Source organism: Solanum lycopersicum, chromosome 3 (assembly GCF_036512215.1).
Source record: "Solanum lycopersicum chromosome 3, SLM_r2.1".
Classification (NCBI taxonomy): domain Eukaryota; kingdom Viridiplantae; phylum Streptophyta; class Magnoliopsida; order Solanales; family Solanaceae; genus Solanum; species Solanum lycopersicum.
In genome coordinates this window covers 25,091,895-25,112,906 of record NC_090802.1, presented here as the reverse complement: position 1 = coordinate 25,112,906, position 21,012 = coordinate 25,091,895, and the positions used below count along the sequence as shown (strand labels likewise).

The following is a 21,012-nucleotide window of genomic DNA, read 5'->3' as shown; positions in this document are numbered from 1 at the left end:
GTACTTTCAGCCTTATAAAGTCATTAGCCAGAGTCTGAACCTCTCTAGGCAATGGGCGTCTAGAAACGTGCAAGTGAGCTAGACTTCCCATGCTCCCTGCCTTTCTACTTAAAGCATCTGCCACAATATTAGCTTTTCCCGGGTGATAGAAGATAGTCATATCATAGTCCTTCAGTAGTTCCATCCATCTCCTCTGTCTCAAACTCAAATCTTTCTGAGTAAAGACATACTGTAAACTACGATGATTCTTATAGACTTCACACTTAACCCCATATAGATAATGTCTCCATTGCTTTAATGCAAACACTACTGCAGCCAACTCCAAATCATGGGTTGGATAATTACGTTCATGCACCTTTAATTGCCTCGAGGCATAAGCAATTACATTCTTTTCTTGCATTAGCACTGCACCCAAACCGGAATAGGATGCATCACAATAAACAATGAAATTCTTACCTTCCACTGGCAGGGTAAGAATCGGTGCAGTAGTCAACAAGGTCTTGAGTTTCTGAAAGCTTTCTTCGCACTCGTCCGACCATACAAATGGAACACTCTGCTTAGTCAAATTTTTCAATTGGGAAGCAACAGAAGAAAATCCCTTGACAAATCGACGATAGTAGCTAGCTAAACCAACAAAGCTCCTTACCTCTGTAACATTAGTAGGTCTTACCCAACTCTTCACTGCTTCGATCTTAGAAGGATACACCATCACTCCATCCTTAGAAACCACATGCACCAAGAAGGACATTGAATCTAGCAAAAACTCACACTTGGAGAATTTGGCATACAGCTTTTTCTCCCTCAACATTTCCAATACAATTCTCAAGTGCTCCTCATGTTCTTTCCTGCTCTTTGAGTATACCAGTATATCATCAATGAATACAATGACGAAGAGATCCAGATATGACTTAAAAATCCCAATCATCAAGCTCATGAAAGCAGCAGGGGCATTCGTAAGCCCAAAAGACATTACTAAGAACTCATAATGCCCATACCTGGTCTGAAAAGCAGTCTTTGGCACATCCGTTGTCCGTATTTTCAATTGATGATAACCAGATCTCAAATCGATTTTTGAGAAGGTACAAGCAGCTTGTAACTGATCGAACAAATCATCGATGCGAGGAAAAGGATACTTGTTCTTAATAGTTACCTTATTCAGTTGCCTGTAGTCTATGCACATCCGAAAACTTCCATCCTTCTTCTTCACAAACAAAACAAGAGCACCCCAAGGCGATGCACTTGGTCTAATAAAGCCTTTACCTAACAACTCTTGAAGTTGGGCCTTTAACTCCCTTAACTCGGCGGGAGCCATTCTATAAGGGGGTATGGAAATTGGGCGAGTACCCGGCTCCTGATCAATACAGAAATCAATATCTCTATCTGGTGGCATACCAGGAAGGTCTGCAGGAAACACATCCAGAAACTCACGGACTATCGAAACAGACTCAATCGAAGGTACTTGGGAAGTATCATCCCTGAGGTGTGCCAAGAAAGCTAAACATCCTTTACTAACCATTCTCTTAGCACGAAGAAAGGAGATGATACGAACTGGAGTGGAAGTGTAGTCACCCTCCCACACTAACGGATCTGTCCCAAGCTTGGCCAATGTTACAGTTTTAGCATTACAATCTAAGATTGCAAAATTTGGAGAAAGCCAAGTCATGCCCAGAATTACATCGAAATCAACCATTTCTAGGATAACCAAGTCTACATGAGTATTGCTCCCCACAAAATTCATAAGACAAGACCTATACACCTTCTCAACTATCACAGACTCACCCACCGGAGTAGAAACACGAATAGGCATGTCAGGCAAATCACAATGTAAATTAACGCTAGAAGCAAATAAGGAAAATACATATGAAAATGTGGATCCAGAATCAAATTATAAAGAATCCATGCAATGACAAACCAAAAGATTACCTGTGATAACAACATCAGATGTCTCTGCTTCAGACCTCCCGGGGAAAGCATAACAATGGGCGCTATCACCTGTCTGTCCGTTGCCCCTACCCTGTTGTGTTGCAGTAGCTCCAGCTTGCCCGCCACCCCGACTGATTTGGTGACCACCATTACCTTGTCCACCACTTCCTCCAGAATGACAGCCTCTTCCATGACCACCTCTACCTCTAACTATTGGGGGTATGTAACTCTGTTTTGGACAAAACCTCCTAATATGTCCAGTCTCTCCTCATCCATAACACTCTCTGGAGTCAAGCATAGGTCTCTGTGAGAACGACGGATTCTGGGGATAACCTCCAAACTCAGAGAAATGTTGACCAGTCTGCGGTGGACCCCCAGCTATAGCCTGCAGTGAAGACTGAATAGGTCGGGCTGGATAACCTCCTGAACTCTACCCTCTGGAGTAAGAACCACTAAACTCACCTCCCTTACGAGACTTCTTAGATGTCGATGCCATGGTGAAGTCATCTGGCTTCACCTCCTCCACTTCTATCACAAAATATACCACCTCCTGAAAGGATTTTGCTGCAGCAGCTACCTGTAAGGCTGGAATTTGCAAATCTGACCTCAATCCCTTCACATAACGGCGAATCTGCTCTTGTGTACTAAAGCAAAGCTGGGTGGCATACCTGGATAATGCACGAAACTTAGCCTCATAAGCAGTAACCGACATCCTGCCTTGCTCTAGGCTCAGGAACTCATCCCTCCTCCTATCCCTCAAAGTCCGGGGTATATACTTCTCCATAAACAAGCTAGAAAATGATGCCCAAGTCATAGGTGGTGCCTGTGCGGGTTGACACTGAACATACGATCACCACCACATATTGGCATTTCCCTGAAACTGATAGGTCACAAACTCAACGCCAAATCATTCTACTATGCTCATCTTATATAGCAGCTCATGACAATAAACCTGAAAGTCATAGCATTCTCAGATTCAGCACCCTTGAAGACTGGAGGTTTCAATTTCAAGAACTTAGTGAAAAGTTCATGGTGATCACTCGTCATTATAGGCCCTGTAGTCAATCGAGGAAACGTGCCTATTTCCAATGAGGCATCCATGCGGGGAGCCACAACAGCTGCATGTTGTACTCCCGGAACCTGAGGTGTTGGTGCAGAAAACACTGGAGGTGTCTGGCCTTGATCAGATTACCCGCTAAGATAAGCAAGAACCTGGTTAATCATCTCTGGGGTAGGTTGGGGTGGTAATTCCTCATCTTGCACTTGCTCATTCTCCCCTTCCTCAACCTCTCTTACTACCTCATCAGTCGTTGGAGGAGTCACCGCCCTAGTACTTGCTGGACAAGGTGTTTGTCCTCTTCCTCTAGAGGACGTCCTCCCGCGACCTCTACCACGGCCTCTTGCCACTGCTCCTCTTCGAGCTACAGCCCCAAAGGCTGGCTCAGACGCACCCTGTCTTGCCGGTGTTGATGTTGGCGCAGTTGTTGCTCTAGTTCTAACCATCTGCAAAATAGAGTGAAGATGGTCAGATACCAATTTGTATCACCTAGATACCAATTGGATCCAAGTAATAGCACAAAAGAAAGAAATAATGGAATTTTCCTAAAGTCCTATAGCCTCTCAAAGAAAAGTAAAGGAGTCCCCATACCATTCCTCAAGACTCTACTAGACTCGTTCTTGTGTGATGAGACCAACTAACCTTATGCACTGATACCAAGTTTGTCACGACCCAAAACGAGCCGCGAGTGGCACCCACACTTATCCTACTATGTGAGCGAACCAACAAATCTAAACCCCAACATTTACCACCATTTCAAGCATAATGAACAAAATAATGCGGAGGACTCAAAATCTTATCAACATAACTAATAAATAAACATTCTAAAGTTTATCCACCATTATCCCCAAAATCTGGAAGTCATCACACCAAGAACATCTATCCTCAAATTTCTAATCTAAGAGTATTTAAGAAGCTAAATAAGTAAAAGAGATGGTCTATGTCCGATCTTCAAGACATCAAGACGTGAAGGAAAGAATCCAGTCCGAGCTAGGAATAATAGCTCACCCTGAAATCTGATATGCTGGAGACTGGCTAGAGTTGCGGATGAGTCGAAGTTGAAGGTACATTTGCTGTACTCCACAAATAACAAAAAAGAAAAATACAAGTATGGTTCAGTACAAGGCACAAGTACTGAGTAGGTATCATCGGCCAACTCAAAATAGAAAGCAATATATATCGAACAATAAAATTAAATCAACTACATTACTCAACAGGTGACAACAACAAGTACAAGAACCATTGGCATCAACAACAAGTACAAGAACCATTGGCATCAACACCAAGCACCCCTTTGAGGACTCAAGCCTCCACACCATACTCATTTGGGAAAAAGGTTCTTTAAGTTTAAGTATATTACCATACTTCAAGATTCATTCTCTTTATTCCTCTTGTGTCGGAACGTGACACTCTGATCCCCTAATACTACGTGTCGGTTTGTGACACCCGATCCCCTAATACTACGTGTCGGTTCGTGACACCCGATCCCCTAATACTACGTGTCAGTTCGTGACACCCGATCCCCTAATACTACATGTCGGTTCGTGACACCCGATCCATTAACCTCATTCTTTTAGTTCATCAAGACTTCTTTTATATCAAGGCATCATCATTAATAGAGTGGATTTAAGGTTTTTAAGATTCCACAATATCATCATTATAATCCATCACCATTTACATAATCACAACATGCATCAACACAATTAAGCATGTAGAAGACTTTACAATACCACCCAATACATATCAATCGCTATTTAGAGTTTACTATGAAATAGCATAAACCATAACCTACCTCCACCGAAGAATTGTGATCAAGCAAGCTACTTCTCAATGCCTTTGCTTTCTTCTTCGTTCTCTCCCTTTTCTCGCTCGATCTCCCTCTCTTTCTGTCTCTTTCTTCTTTTTCCTTCTCCAGGTTCTTTTTCTTTTACCCTAATTATCACATAATTCCTTATGATAAAAGTAACCCATTATTTATTGTAAGTTACCTCCTTTAACCCTCAAGTAAATAAGTTATTAAACTTACCCACTAATTTCGTACAGTTTGTCATAAATAGTCCAAAACACCCCTTAAAACTTTTAGCAGAAATCTGACCCAGTCGAGCTTACGCAACTCGTGACGGCCCGTCGTGCCTGCGAATTCGTCCTGCAGGGTCGTCACAAAGTTCAGAGTCTGAACTTCAGTAAAAAGGTTTGTGACGGCCCGTCGTGCCTGCGACGGTCCGTGCTGCAATTTCGTCGCGAAGTTCAGAAAGTTGATTCCCCGTACCCAAATTTCAAAGTTTAAGTGTTTTGGCACGAAGACACTCGACGGTCCGTCGTGACCACGATGGTCCGTCATGTGATCCGTCGACACAGTCAGTTATTATCAAAAGTAATTCTACCGCTCGAAACGACTAAACATGTCGTTATACTCGGGTTCGATTTCCCTTCAATATGGAGTCACATTGGTTAGGTAGCGCTTTACCCCCCAATGTGGATTACCCAGCGTGAATCCGAATGTAGTCGGGTTTCAATATGGGTACCGAACACCAAATGAGAAACCAAAAAAACAATTTAAAATTTATTGGTAAATTACCAACAAAAATTTTCTGTAACTAAAATTGTCAACCAATTACCAATGTATCTAAAAAACTTTACTCAGATATTTGTTACTATATTTACCACGGTATAGAATAATGAAGAAAAAAAATTTATTAACTCCTTTTTATTCGTTAGTAAAGGTACTAAGGATATCCTAACCAAAAATTAATTAAATAAATTTACCAACGAAAATTTCGAGGCCATGTTTCAAAATTTTGTAACAACATCTTTGGGTGTTTACCAACTGATAATTTTGGTTGGTAAGTTTACCAACAAATTGAAATTGCTTTGTAATATTTACCGACAAGACTTTTAGCAACGAATTAATATATGTTGACATTTGATTGGTAACTTACTTTGCCACCAATTTGATCAATTTACTAATGAATATTTTTGTTGGTAATTAGGATTCCGTTTGTATTGCCCTCGGCAAATAAGATTAAACTGACATGACATATGGACTTTATGGAGCAGACTTGTAATCTTTGATACATGTAATGATTCTATTGTTTTCTTGTTTGACTTGACATACCACGTCATTTGCCACATTGTACCAAAAATGATCCTCTTAGGATTATGACATTGGACTTCGCAAATTGGGCTCATCTACTATAGCCCGAGATCAATTAATATTTTCATTTTAATTAAATTCATATTTGTTGAACTTGAATAACCAGCCCAATTATATTAATCTATAATTTATTCGGAATAATATATTTATGAATTTAATATAATCCAAATAATTTTATAAATTTATATTTAATAAATTTTAAATGATTAAAAATGTTCCCTACTTCAAGTCTTCTAAAACAATATTTTCAAGAAGACTAGAATTGAAGTATTAAGTCAATTTTGAATCAAACTATACATAATAAATAAATAAATTGTCCATACAATTTATTATTTATTTATATTTGACCATTTAATTTCTTGGAAGACTCCTAAGTATTATAAGTTTGTACACACATACTGCCAAAACATTCAATACATACTCCTAAGTATTATAAGTTGATACACATATACTGTCAAAACTTTCGACACTTACGAAATTTTATATTTTTCAAATTTGTGGATCCTGTTGGATTATAAAAAGGTCTAAATGGAAAATGAAGAGTTGCGATTCTTATGAAGAGTTGTGACTTTTATGAAATATTGCGGCTTTTATGAAAAGTTGTGACTTTTATGAAAAGTTGTGACTTTTATGAAAGGTGACGACCTTTCTGAAAGATTGTGACTTTACCAAAGGTTTGTGACCTTTTCGGTAAGGCACAATAAGAACCTTTTCGCACTACCCTTTATTTTCTACAAATTGAGGGATTTTCTCTCATTTTAAGAAGAATTCATGTACTTCTTCTTCAACTACTAAATCTAGTATTCTAAGTTTACTTTACTGTCGTTGAGTGGTTCGCTGACACCGAAGTTTTTTTGGTATCTATACTCTGGTGATTGAGATCATTTTACACTGGGAGGTCATATTCCAAATCAAACCTCGGATACTAGAGGGGAATAATTACCTTAAGGGGACAGTGTGAGTTCAATGAACTTGATGTTTTTCCTATTAAACTTTTTTCTGATTCTGGTACGTGTTTTACAAATTTTAGTTTTGTGAATTAATTTCAGTTCTTCTATTCTTTTGTCTTCACTGGTTCATTAAACTTGGTAACTTTGTGTTTCTGCAAAGTTTGTTGGAATCAGTAAGATTCTTTTGACACATATTAACAACAATTCTTCTTTAAGAAAAATATTTCGTATATTTTTTAAAATCTTTTTCTGATTCTAGTTTCGCTACTAGCTTTAATTTTCCAGTTGAGAAAATGTTCTTAAACTTTATTGTCTTACAAAGATGTTCAATGTTTTGTTCTATGTATGTTTGAAATACAAGATGAACAACAATCTTAAGGAAATTTTTATATTGTCAGTATTTGTTGTATTCTACTGACTGGGAGAATCTGATCATGGAGTTGAAGATAAATGCATTACTTCTCCATAAGTCGTTGCTTTGTTTAGTAACGTCGAAGTGAGAATGTAAATAATTTTTTTTTATGGTATTCTGTTTAAAGATTACCAGGTAACCTTCTTATTAAATTATTAAAGGACAAAAATAGTTTCTAAGAGTTATCATCTTTGATTTTTTTATTGTTTTTATTATGTGCATCTTTGGAAAAAGATCTGCAAACCATATGTTGTGGAATGAATTTTACTTCGCAAATGTTGTTGCTTTTAAAATTATTTAGTTTACAAAAATGAGATATGCATATTTTTGTTTGATGAAATAGTATGTCAAAATGTTATAGTTGGAAAACTATTTGATAAGAAAAACATTTCTATGTGATAAAGAATATGTGTTATTCTATTTGGAGAAAAAAAAGAATTTTGTAGTTTTGTACTCCATGAGGAATGTTAGTGTGTCTGATTTTTGCAGACTAGAAACTTTTGTGGTTTTATACTCTGGATAAATTGGACTATGCAATTTGTTTGAAAAATATGAAAACCTCACATAATAATTCAGTGTTGTACTTTTGATTTTCTATAAACTTCAATGTAATATAGAAATAAAATGTACATTTTTTTCCTTATTGTTATTATTTAAAATACTAAGTGATATGTCTATTTATGATAGAGGAAAAATATCAGTGACTTAGAATTTGTGATTTTGTCTCTATGCAATGAACTTTGACATTGTGTAAACATTGTCAAAGTGAATTGCAACACTATAATTCTTTCGTACAATAATGTTTCCAACATTAAAATATGTGAAAAAGCTATTTTCAAATACTTGAAAAATATTTTTGAGATCACATTTGAAATGTGAGGGTTATTTTCTTATGATTAGACTTGGTATGTAATTTAACTTTGCAGCAAAAGATATGAAATTCAATGATACTTTTGTATTATGTTATAACCACAAAATTCTTGGAGTATATTTGGTATTGTAGTTGTTGAATTTCTCTATTACTAGTATATAGTGTGACTAGTATAAAACATACAAATTATATATATACTTGTTCAAAATAATTGTGTTTTTTTATGGAAAAAAATATCACTTAAAATGTTGTGATTTTTCATGAAAGGATATGTCTATCATAATAAAAGTATTTATTTGCATAGACATGAATATTGGTGAATAGTCATTTGTTATGTTTTTGTAAAAATAACATTTGGACTATATTATCTTTATTGAACCCAATAAAACTTTGTTCATGGGTAGTTCTATAACAATCATATTGAAAGATATGAAAATGTCCTTCTGAAAAGGACATTTGACAATCTAAACAATGTTTGCATCACACAAAATTGTAAGAATTAGGAACAAAATATTAATGAGGAAAAATCTACCTCGCGAAGATATTTTCAAACATAATGTTTTTATTTGTTTTTACTTGCTTGAGTCAATGTTTGTGACATGAACACTTGCGGCATGTCAATTACAAAACTTGTAACGAAAATTGATCAACTTAGGAGTTTTGCCCAACTTTAAGTGCAATAAATAAAAATGTCAAGTTTTTGTGGAATCTAAGTATGTTGAAAATTCTTATAAATCTGTTGAAAGGAATTCTAATCCCTTACAATTGATTTCACTGACATTTGTGATATGAAATTAACACCATTTCATGGTGGAAAAACATATTTGTTACTTTTATTGAGAATTGCATTATAAATGACTATGTCTATTTGCTGAATGGTAAGGACGAAACAATAAAAATGTCTAGATAATGTAATATTGAAGTTGAAAATAGGTGTAAAAATATATAAGAAGTGATAAGAATGCAGTATAAATCTCATTGTGCAGAAATATGTTTGGAAAGTGAAATATCCATAAAACTACTGCCATATTCACCTCAATCTAATGAAAAACAGAATGTTGAAAGAAATGATGGATGAATTATTTATAAGTTCAGGTTTACACAAAACTTGTGTAGAGGAACTATCCTTAATGAAAAAGAGAACAACAAAAAGTTTTGTCTTTTTAGAAAGAAAGCGATCTTGTTTGATCAGAATACAATCTTTTCTATATGAGAAATGGAACAGAAGGAAATCCAACTTGAAATATTTCAAAGTGTGGGGGTATCTAGTAAAAATCCAAGTTCCTATTACTAAAAGAATTAAAGTAGGACCTATGACTGTGGACTGTAAAATTTGAATTGAGTAGTCCAGAGAAGGCTCTAAAAGTCCTAGGAAATGACATGGATAATGTACTTAATAAAGAGATTTAGAGGCTTAGTAAATGTTAAAGGACATTTACTTCCTTCGAATATGATTTTGTAACATTTCATGTGTCTTCTGTAGACTCATTATTTGGAAAGATGGTATCAATAAACAATATTGGAAGTTAATTGATCTTCTTCAAGAAAATAAATCTTTGGGTTAAAAGTGAATCTTTAGAAGGAAAATAACAGTTGATGGAACTGTTGAAATATATAAAGCAAGACTTTGTGTCAAAGGCTTTAGACAAAAAAACCAAGGTTTTTATCTTGTCGATATATATACTCGTTAGTAATTAGAATTACATCCATTCAGATGCAAAAATTATTAGTGTGGTATATGACCTCCAAATTCATCAAATGAATGTGAAAAAAACTCTCTTAAATGTAGAATTTGGAGAAAGAAATTTACATGGAACAACCCGAGGGTTTTGTGGTTCCTAGTAAATAAAAGAAAGTGTGTGAACTTGTTAAGTCACATTATGGAAGCACCCAAACAATGACATAATTTGATTAAACCATGTCGACAAATGGATTGAAGAATGATGAAATGATAATGTGTTACATTAAAATTATAAGTCATTGTTTGTTTGTATATTGGTGATATGTTGATCATCAATAGAGACACTAATGACATAAATGCTACTAGACGTATGCTATAAAGCAAGTGGAATGAAAATTATTGGAGTTTCTAAAGCTATCTTAGTTATAAGAATTCGTAGAACTCCATAACGTTTAGCATTTTAACGGTATCATTGCATTGAAAAGGAACTTAACTAGTTCATATATTTGGATGTCAATATTGTAAAATCTCAAATAAATGTGAATTTTGCATTTCAAATGAATGAAAACAAAAGTGACTCACAATTGGATAGTGCTAGAGTTTTGGGAAGCATGATGTATATCATATAGTGTGTACGATCATATATAGCATTTGCTATTTTAAACTGAGTCGGTTCACAAGTTATCCCAAATAAATTTATTAGATGACAATAAATAGAGTTTTGGAGTATTTAAAATAATACTTAAAACTATGTCTTGCATTATAACAATATCAAACAATATTGAAAGATATAGTGATGCAGGTTGAATCATCAGACGAATGAAGTAAAATTCACGAGTGGAGATGTATTTACTATTGGTAGAGGAGCAATCTCTTAGAAATATTTCAAAAGAGATATGTATCGCTAGTTCTACAATGATCTTTGAGATGAGTGCTCTACATAAGGTCGGTGAATAAGTTGAAAGACTCCAGAATTTCGTGGTAGATATTCTATTTTGGCCCAAACCATTGGCATTAGTATGCATGCACTTTCATAGTCAAGATGCAATAGGTAGGGCATGGAGCATGACGTATAACAGAAAGTCTCGTCATATACGATATAGATATGATACCTTTAGAAAACTACTCTCTAGTGGAAGTATCAGAATTGACTATGTCAAGTCAAATGATAATGTGTCGGATCCACTTACAAAAAGCCCTAACTAGAGAGGAAGTTAAAAGATCATCTAAGGGAATGAATTTACAGCTTAGGACAAGTCATCGTGGAGGTAAATCTATCTAGCAGACTGGAGATCCCAAGAGCTAGATTCAAGGAGAAAAACAAAGTTGGGAATGATGGTTCGACATTGTCAACAAACTCAATCCATTCTCATGATGAATACAATGCTCAGGGAGAAGGATACAACATTAAGGCTTGTTAATGAGTTAATAAAGCTTAATGGTTTTAATGATTTGCTAAGTTTGGTAGAGTTGACCAAATAGTGTATCTACACGATAACACGATTAGGAATTACCTATGTGAGTGTGAAGTGTAAGCCACTTCAAAGAACATGATTGTCAAAATCCCATCACTCTATACACTCATGAAACCAGGAGGTGTTCATGGCTAAAACGAACACAACCGTAAGAATCATAAATGGTAAAGGGTTAATTGTGTGACATATGGTTGTCTAGGTATACACCAAAGCTCAATGGTTCAAATATATTGCATCTACCAATTGACCGAGTATATCCGACATATGTTTACTATGGGAAGTCCAAGGGGAAAACTACTTATCCAGATGCAATTAATTCTTGCTTGTAAATTACGCATACTTGTCCGTTTCTTTGTCTTCGAGTCATTCCCCATTCATACGGGGGATTGTTGGATTTTTAAAAGGTGTGAATGAAAAATGAAGAGTTGCGATTTTTATGAAGAGTTGTGACTTTTATGAAATGTTGCAACTTTTATGAAAAGTTGTGACTTTTATGAAAAGTTGTGACTTTTATGAAAAGTTGTCACTTTTATGAAAAGTTGCGACTTTTATGGAAAGTTGTGACTTTTATGAAAGTGACGACCTTTCTGATAGATTGTGGATTTTCCAAAGGTTTGTGACCTTTCCCGTACGGCACAATAAGAACCTTTTTTCACTACCCTTTGTTTTCTATAAATTGAGGGATTTACTCTCATTTTAAGAAGAATTCATGGACTTCTTCTTCAACTACTAAATCTAGTGTTCTAAGTGAACTTTACTGCCGTTGAGTTGTTCACTTACACCGGAGTTTTTGGTATCTATACTCTCGTGATTGAGATCATTTTACCCTGGAAGGTCATATTCCAAATCAAACCTCGGATACTAGAGGGGAATAATTTCCTTAAGGGGACACTGTGAGTTCACTGGACTTGATCTTTTTACTATTAAAACTTTTTCAGATTTTTGTACGTGTTTTACAAATTTCAGATTTTTGAATTCATTTCAGTTCTTCTATTCTTTTGTCTTCACCGGTTCATTAAACTTGGTAACTTTGTGTTTCTGGAAAGTTTGTTGGAATCAGTAAGATTCTTTAGACACATATTAACAACAATTCTTCTTTAAGAAAAATATTTCGTATATTTTTTTAAATCTGTTACTGATTCTAGTTTCACTACTAGCTTTAATTTTCTAGTTGTGAAAATGTTCTTAAACTTTATTGTCTTACGAAGATGTTCAAAGTTTTGTTCTATGTATGGTTGAAATACAAGATGAACAACAAATCCCACCATGCACTTTTCCTTATTTGTCTCCAAAGTTAACAAATTCCTATCCTATCTGAATTGTGATACTTGAACCATCATTAGGATCATGACCCTCGTCTTTAATACCAACTTGTGAACTGTCGCTAGGAGATGATTAGCAAGCGTCAATTGTTAGGTAACTCCCCCTCCTTCCTTCGTATTTTATTTTATCATGTGGGTTTGTTTATAGGTCAATAGGAGCAATGCCTAGGCTGCACAATGGGGAGCTATATCACACATGAATTCGATCTTGCGGTGTGAAAAGATGTGTTTAACGTCCCTACCTTGAAGATCGCTAACTTGAGGCTTTACTAGAATACTGTTTTTAATGTCCTCTCCTAGAAAAAAAGTACTACTCTCAAGGATTTACAAGGTCCCGAATACTTAACCAACTTAAATATTGTGTTTAATGTCCCTCCCTTACAATTAAATACTACTCTCAATGCTTTACGAGGTCTGGCTACTTAACTAACTCAAGATTTTTATAAGAATATTGTGTTTAACGTCCCAAAAAATACTACTCTCAAGGTTGTACAAGGTCCCGAATACCTAAACAACTTTAGGCTTTACTAGAATGTTGTGTTTAACGTCCCCACCTTGGAAACAAATATTACTCTCAAGGCTTTGCAAGGTCTAAATGCTTAACCAACTTGAAACTTTGCAAGAACATTGTATTTAACGTCCGTTCCTTGAAAAAAAATAATACTCTCAAGGATTTACAAGGTCCCGAATACTTATGAATAAGATGTGATAGGATGTGTTTAACGTTCCTGCCTTGAAGATCATCTAAGTTGATGTTTTTCAAGATCCCTACTACTTAAATTATTTGACCTTCTTAAATACTATTTTTCCAAATATTTTCTTTTTTTGTATCATCATAAATTAATATTAATTTTTTTCTCTTTTTATCCTTTTTTTTTAGTTTGAACAATGGGTTTCTTCGAGGATCATAAATTCCCATCTTCTCAACTCAAATATCTCGTCGTTGGAAAAGAGGATAGTATGGTGGAGACTAACTTTTTGGTCTAGGATTCTTTTGTTGGTCGTTATGTTGATCCATGGAACAACTGAGGAACACAGTCCATATGAGAAGTTGGATATCCAAATATGATCACAAATCTAATAAATCCTCCAAAGTGTGGTATCTTGAGAAACCAATTCTTCATCATACAAACATCACGAGCACTCTTTGAATTTAGGTCTCGACATGATTTTAGAGGAACTACGTTGGGCAGACAACATGGTACTTGAAGGTGAATATCACTACATTCCAGGATACTAGAATGGACAGAAGATGTCTTAAGGAAAAATGAGCAAACTCTAAACACTTCTTGTATTCATGATGTTGTATTTGCTTCTGCTTTTATTTAAGTCTAATTTTATACAATTATTTTGTGATGCTTGGTTCCCTTACACAAATACATTACTTACATCTATCGGAGAAACATCCATATATCATTGGGACTTGCATACTCTTGGTGGCTTGCCAATTATTGGAGTCCCTTACAAAGAAGTGATATGTAATGCCACGGAACTTACAGTATTTGATGACAAGAGGGAAATATATCTCCCTTGAACATGTGAGTGTGTGTTTGCTGCATTTCATAATATTAAAGAGGAAAATTAGGTAATATGGGGGTCTCTTTTAGTTAATGGATAAAATTTTGGTACAAGAAAAATCTCAAATATGAGCTAGCTCCCCTAATGAAAGAGAAGAAATCTCTACGTCTGTCATCTACTCATAATCCAACAGGTAATATACCTACCAAGATAAAAACATGGCCAAGTTTTCAACAGATAGTATTTTTAAGCTTGGACTGAAACATAAAAAATATGAGACTTATCTGATGACCTTTTTGTCATGTTGGTTGTATGCCTTTGTATTTACGCCTGAAGAAGGGAATATCATTCGGATTGGAACTTTTAAGATAATAAGCTTAATCGTGAGTGGTAAAAGGTTTAGAAATGCGGTTCTGGTATTAGCAAACATATATCATGACTTAAATTAAATTTCAAATTCTTCATAGTTAGACCATATAAGAGTTTGGTCGCCGATCCACTATGTTTATGGTTGACTTGCTTATTATTTCAAGAAAGACTATCCCCTTACTAGTGAATCTTCTCTACCACAAATGGTGGTATATTCTTGGGAATTCAAAGTATATTTACAAAGATGATGCAAGAAACCGTGTTCATCGGGGTAGGGGGGGAAGAATTTTATGTAATGCAACCATGCTTAGTAGGCCTCACCCAACTTATTATATTTATGATGGAAAAGCACCATAGTTGGAGCTAGATTATTTTATGAGCCTTCGTTTTAATTGTCTTCCATTGAGGAACGGAGGTTCTTTTGTCATTGAGACACATAGTCTGCACCGATTAAGTTGCCATTTGGTTTCCATCAAGATATTCCTCATTATAAACAATGATATTGGTGCTGAGTTGCTCGATGAAGAACTTAGATATTGGCGCATTTGCATATCACATACAATTATGCCTAAAACGACTTCCTCTTGTGGTAACTTCCGCAAAGAAGCTTTGTACTACCCGATATTCATCTTGGTGGGAGAGATCCTATGGAATGTTTCTTGAGGATATTTTGGATGTTATGCTGGAGAAAGCTGGGTTAGAATTCGTTTCCCTTTTAGAAGAAAAAAATTCAGATATCAAGAAGACACTTTCAAAAGTCAAGACACCATTTGCTCCCCAACATCAATGTATGAAGCTTGAATACTCTAAGGCATCTAAGAAAGAAGTAGTTCATACTTCTACTAATAAATATAAACGTCCCCAATTCCTCTTCTCTAATAGACGGGCCCTTCAATAAATAAGCAAAACTAGCAAGGATAGATGATAAAAGATGCAAAGTATTGAACCATCCGGGGCTGAAGTTGTTGACTTAAGATTCGAAGAAGTCCACAGTATTGATAGTTCTTCTAGATCATTGAAAATTCATAGTGACAAGGTTTTCTTTTCTTTTTTCTTTTCAATAAAATGACTTTTTTAACCAGCCCTTTTCACTTGTAAGTTAACGTTGTCGGACATCCACTAGGATCACTAATGAAAGGCCACAAGTTAGCGATGACTCTACTGTAATATCAAGACCTAAGGCAGAAACAATTTCAAATACCGAACAAGAGCAAAAGACATCATCTACTTTAAAAGGGTTTAATCCTAATTTAAATGAGCTTTTCTGTGTTCTTCCAAAGAGTAATTGATCTATGTCTTTATTCAAAGGAAAAAGCATTGTTTTCAACCACAAAAGGAAATACATCTTGGGTATATGGGAAGAGATTTATGGAATACATTTCAGAGCTTTTCTAGACAATATTTCATCTTACAAAGATGATATTTATGAGATTTTCAAGGAGATGAGTGAGATGAATTTATTAGATGTTTCACCATTGAAGATCTTGGTAGATTCTCTTTTTGATCATGCAACTTTTTAGAATCAAGAAGACTCTAAATTTGTTGGCATAGTGCATGGATGGAGTTCCATTCCAATGTCAGCGAACGTCTTGACTTATTCAAAGTAGAAGAAGGTGAGAAGGAAAAAACATGTTTTTTCTAACAAGAAATCACTAAATAAGGTTAAGCGAAATCTAGCAACTATACAACGAGAGAGAGAGAGATAGAGAGAGGATGTTGAAGTTGTTTTAGAAGATGCTAAGAAGAATGTTGAGGTTGTCTTCAACCTCGGAGGCTAGTCGTCAAGATTTGACTAACTACAAGGTACACTTACATCAGGCTTTTCTTTGTGTTTTCATTTTTTACCTTACCATATTATTGATGTTTTAGACAATTTTATAGTAATGAGGTTCTTTCCCTTTTTTCGTTTATGTCATGGATTTTTATTGCATAATCATGTTTGAATTTTCTCTTTAATTCTTGATTGAAAGCTTTTAGTGATTCAATATTTTGCATGCCAATAAGAATTAATATAGTGCATGTTCAACATTTTTATGTTTCCACGTTCAAACTTGACTTATGAATTTTCTGGAGTTTAATCTTAACAAGGTTTAGGGCCTTAACTTGTAGTTTACATTGACCTGCAACTTTGTTGAATTAAGAGTTTAACATGGAAACTTGTAATAATTATTCTTATCATTTTTAGGATTTGGAGACTTTAACTTGTATACTTGAAGGATTTGAAGACTTTTACTCATATACTTTTTTGAATTTAAAGACTTCAAGCCAACTGTTAAAGAAACCCACATTTTATAAGGGCTTGACCCCTCCATTGACCCATCAATACATAAGATAATTCTAAAGTTTGATGAGACAAAAGACTTTGACTGTCATGTGATAGTGTAACAGTTTGAAAACCAAAGAGGAGTCCTAGAGCCTAACATAGGTTCCATGGGGTCTAAGCACTTTTTCAAGACCTATTTTCATGAATATAGGTCATCTAGGAAGATTAAAAACCCAAAACATCCAAGAACGTCTATGACGTTCAAAAACTAGTTCTAAGGGGTACTAGCGCGCCTTAACCTATTTGACTAGCTTTTAGGAATTAGAAATCCATGAAATTATGTGGAAGGGTCTATAACATGGGATTAAGGTTATTCGTGGTCAAAACGTCTGGGTACGACTCCCCAAGAATCAACCAAGAGCCCTTTAGGAGGACCCTTGCAAGTTAATGTCAACACTTCCTAGGCTGTGTGCATCGACGAGATGCAGGCAACGATCCATGAATCAATCGATGGGGCGTCATTGACAACCATCAATCCATACATAGAAAAATGGAGGAATCTTCGCCCTGCACCAGTCTCTCACCAAGACAACGGTTGTGCAGGACGGAGGGGGGACCAACCGTCGACTCACAGATGGCGCAATGACGAGGTTCCATTAGTGAGGGTCAAAGTTTTCCTGCACGTGTTAATGTTGGGTCATTAAATTAGTTAAGGGGTTAGGAGGTTAATTAGGGGTGTAAGTGAGTCTAACTAAATTAATTAACTTCCCCATATAAAGACTCCATTTTCTTCATTTTTCCCAAACATTTTACGTTCCAGTCATTGAAGGCTTATTCGAGACGACTTGAAGAAGTCTTGGATATTCTCTATCATCCAAGTGAGAAGGTCCTCACTTTTCGAGTGCGACGGCAGTATCTTGCCTATGAAGTTCCTTTGTTTTTCTATGACTTTTATGCTCGTACCACTTTAATTGTATACGACTTGTATAAGCCTATATCTTGCTTCTTTACATTTGATGTAGGGGATGCCCAAATTGGGATGATCGTTTAGATTGTATAAGATGAGACAATCTTCGAGACTATCCTTCTATCTTATATATATGTATGTTCAATAAAAGTAGAAGGCTATGTAACCTTCTTCTATGAAGGGTCAATGTATACTCCATACGACTATATTATGTGTATGTAGAGGTCTATGTAAACCTACAAGTATATAAAATGAAAAGTTCTAATTTTTTCGCACTTTCAACCTATGAATGTAATGACATGAGATTAAGAGGATATTCTTAGACCATGAGAAAGGATGAAGACACCAGTTCCATATAGGGGGTAAACTCAGATATGACAAACTTGGTATCAGAGTATCAATTTGAATATTGTTGAGTTATGTCTTTCTATCTACCATGTTTATGTAGGTTTGTATTCATAATTGTGAAGTGCACACACTTATTAATAGGAACCTATGTGATGCTTAGGAATCACTCTCTTTCTTAGAAATCCTATATCCTGCCATTAGAGTATACCTATGGTGTGATTTTTAATATAATCCTATTTTTGTGCTTATAGGAAGAATGAACACTCAAAGGAATGCCTCTCGGAGACTCAAAGAGGAAATTTCCAATGTGGGAGCTCCTCCCCATGGTGATCAAGTTCCTCCACCTTAAGAAGGTTCTACCATAGAGCAAGCACCGGTCAATCCTCCTCCTTTGACAGATGAGAATATAAGAACCACTCTTCTTTAAATGGACCAAGCTATGACCACTCAAGCACAAAAGGCCACCGCTCAAGACCAAGCTATGACAGCTCATGCAAAATGGGAGGTTGTGCCTCGTCCTCATTAACAAGTCACTACTATGGTTTCCCATCTAAGAGACTTTACTGAAATGAACCCTCCTACCTTCTACGGGTCTAAGATTGAGGAAGACCCCGAAGAATTCATCGAATGAAGTCTATAAGATACTTTTGGCAATGGGGTTGTTCACAAGTGAGAAGGTCAGTTAGAAAATTATCAACTCAAGAACGTGGCGCAAGCATGGTTTGTGAAATGGAGGGATAATAGGCCCTTGAGAGGTGGTCCATTGATTTGGGAGATCACTAAGAAGGCTTTTGTTTTGTGGTTCTTTCCTAGGGAGATGAGAGAGGAAAAAGTAGTGGAGATCATCAACTTTTGCCAAGGAGATATGAGTGCTCATGAATACTCTTTGAAATTCACTATATTGTCGAAATATGCTCCTTCTTTGATTTTCGATCCTAGAGATGAAATGAGTTGCTTTGTGACGGAGGTGTCGAATGATTTTCAAGAGGAGTTTCATTCGGCTATGCTACACGACAACATGAAAATTTCTCGTCTTATGGTGAATGCCAAGCATGTAGAAGAGACAAGGGCTAGGAGGATGAGTAATGATGCTAAGAGGGAAAGATCTTTTGATGGAGGTTCTTCAAAGAATAGGGTTGAGATGCAAACCAAGCCTAGATTTAAGAAGCACGTTTCAAGTCAAGTACCTTCCAAGATCCCAAAAGCTAGTGGTGATAGGGTGTCTAACCCTAAATTGAAGAATGGAAAATGTACTAATTCACTAACCGAGAAGACAACTTGTGGGAAATGTAGGAAGAAGCACTATGGTGATGGCCTTAAGGGGACGGATAATTGTTTTGGTTATGAAAAGAGTGGGCACAAGGTGAGGGATTGCCCTAATGTGAGGAGTCAAGACAAAGGTAGTAGTCAATCTCAAGTAAGTGGTTCTAATGAGGCACCAAAGAAGAACAACTTGTATACTCCCTGCTCTAAGAGTGAGAAAGAGACTTCTCCTGACATGGTGACCGGTATGTTGCAAGTTTTATCTACTGAAGTATGTGAATTACTTGATCCTGACTATAATTTACCCTTTGCTACTCCTCTAGTAGATAAAAAGTTTGATATTTTACCTTATATTTTGCATGAACCTTTTATACTGTCTACTCTGGTGGGTGAGTTGGTTGTTGCTAAAATCGTATATAAAAATTGTCCTATAATGTTGTCCAATAGAGTTTCTTATGTTGAACTATTAGAACTCAATATGATTGATTTTTATGTTATATTGGGTATGGATTGGTTGCATGCTTGCTTTGCTTCTATGAATTGCAGGACAAGGATGGTGAAGTTTAACTTTCCAAATGAATTCGTTGTAGAGTGGAAGGGAGGAAAATCTATTCCTAGAGGTTGTATCATCTCTTGTCTAAAGGCATGAAAAATTATCTATAAAGGTTGTCGATACCATATTTTAAGATTCAAAGATCTAGACTTCGAAATTCCTCCCATTGAGATTGTCCCCATTGTGAGTGAATTTATGAAGGTTTGTCCTAATGACCTTCCCGGTACTCCTCGTGAACAGGAAATTGATTTCGGTATTGATTTGCTACCAGATACAAATATTATTTCAATTCCTCCTTATTGGATGGCTCTGGCCGAATTGAAAAAGTTGAAGGCTCAACTCAAAGATTTACTAGACAAAGGTTTTATAAGACCTAGTATTTCTCCATGGGGTACTCAGTTTTATTTGTGAAGAAGAATAAGTATCCTCTCCCTCGGATTGAAGACATGTTTGATGAACTCCAAGGGGAAATATACTTTTCTAAGATTGACTTGAAGTCGGGGTATCATTAACTTAGGGTAAGAGGTGAGGATATACCAAGGACGGCATTCTGGACTAGATATGGTAATTATGAGTTCTTTGTAATGTCTTCTGGTCTTGCCAATGCTCCGGAGACGTTTATAAACCTAATGAATAGGGTGTTTCAAAATTAACTAGATTCATTGTCATTGTCTTCATTGAAGATATCATTGTATATTTGAAGAATGAGAGTGATCATATGGGTCATTTGAGGTAGTGTTGAAAACCCTTAAGAAACATCAATTCTTTGCCAAATATAGGAAGTGTGAGTTTTGTTTGAGGTCGGTGGAATTTCTTTTGCATATCATCTCTAGTAAAGGAGTTGAGGTAGACCCAAGAAAAATGGAGGCGGTGAAAAATTGGCCTA

At 35.8% G+C, this 21,012-nt stretch overlaps 1 protein-coding gene across 1 annotated transcript; it reads left to right on the top strand.

The window, feature by feature from the left end:
- Positions 1 to 19,127: 19,127 nt before the first annotated feature.
- Positions 19,128 to 20,537, top strand: LOC138347495 (uncharacterized). The gene is made up of 2 exons (XM_069295789.1): positions 19,128 to 19,958; positions 20,328 to 20,537. The coding sequence occupies exons 1-2, from the start codon at positions 19,128 to 19,130 to the stop codon at positions 20,535 to 20,537; spliced, it is 1,041 nt and encodes a 346-aa protein (XP_069151890.1).
- Positions 20,538 to 21,012: the final 475 nt, after the last annotated feature.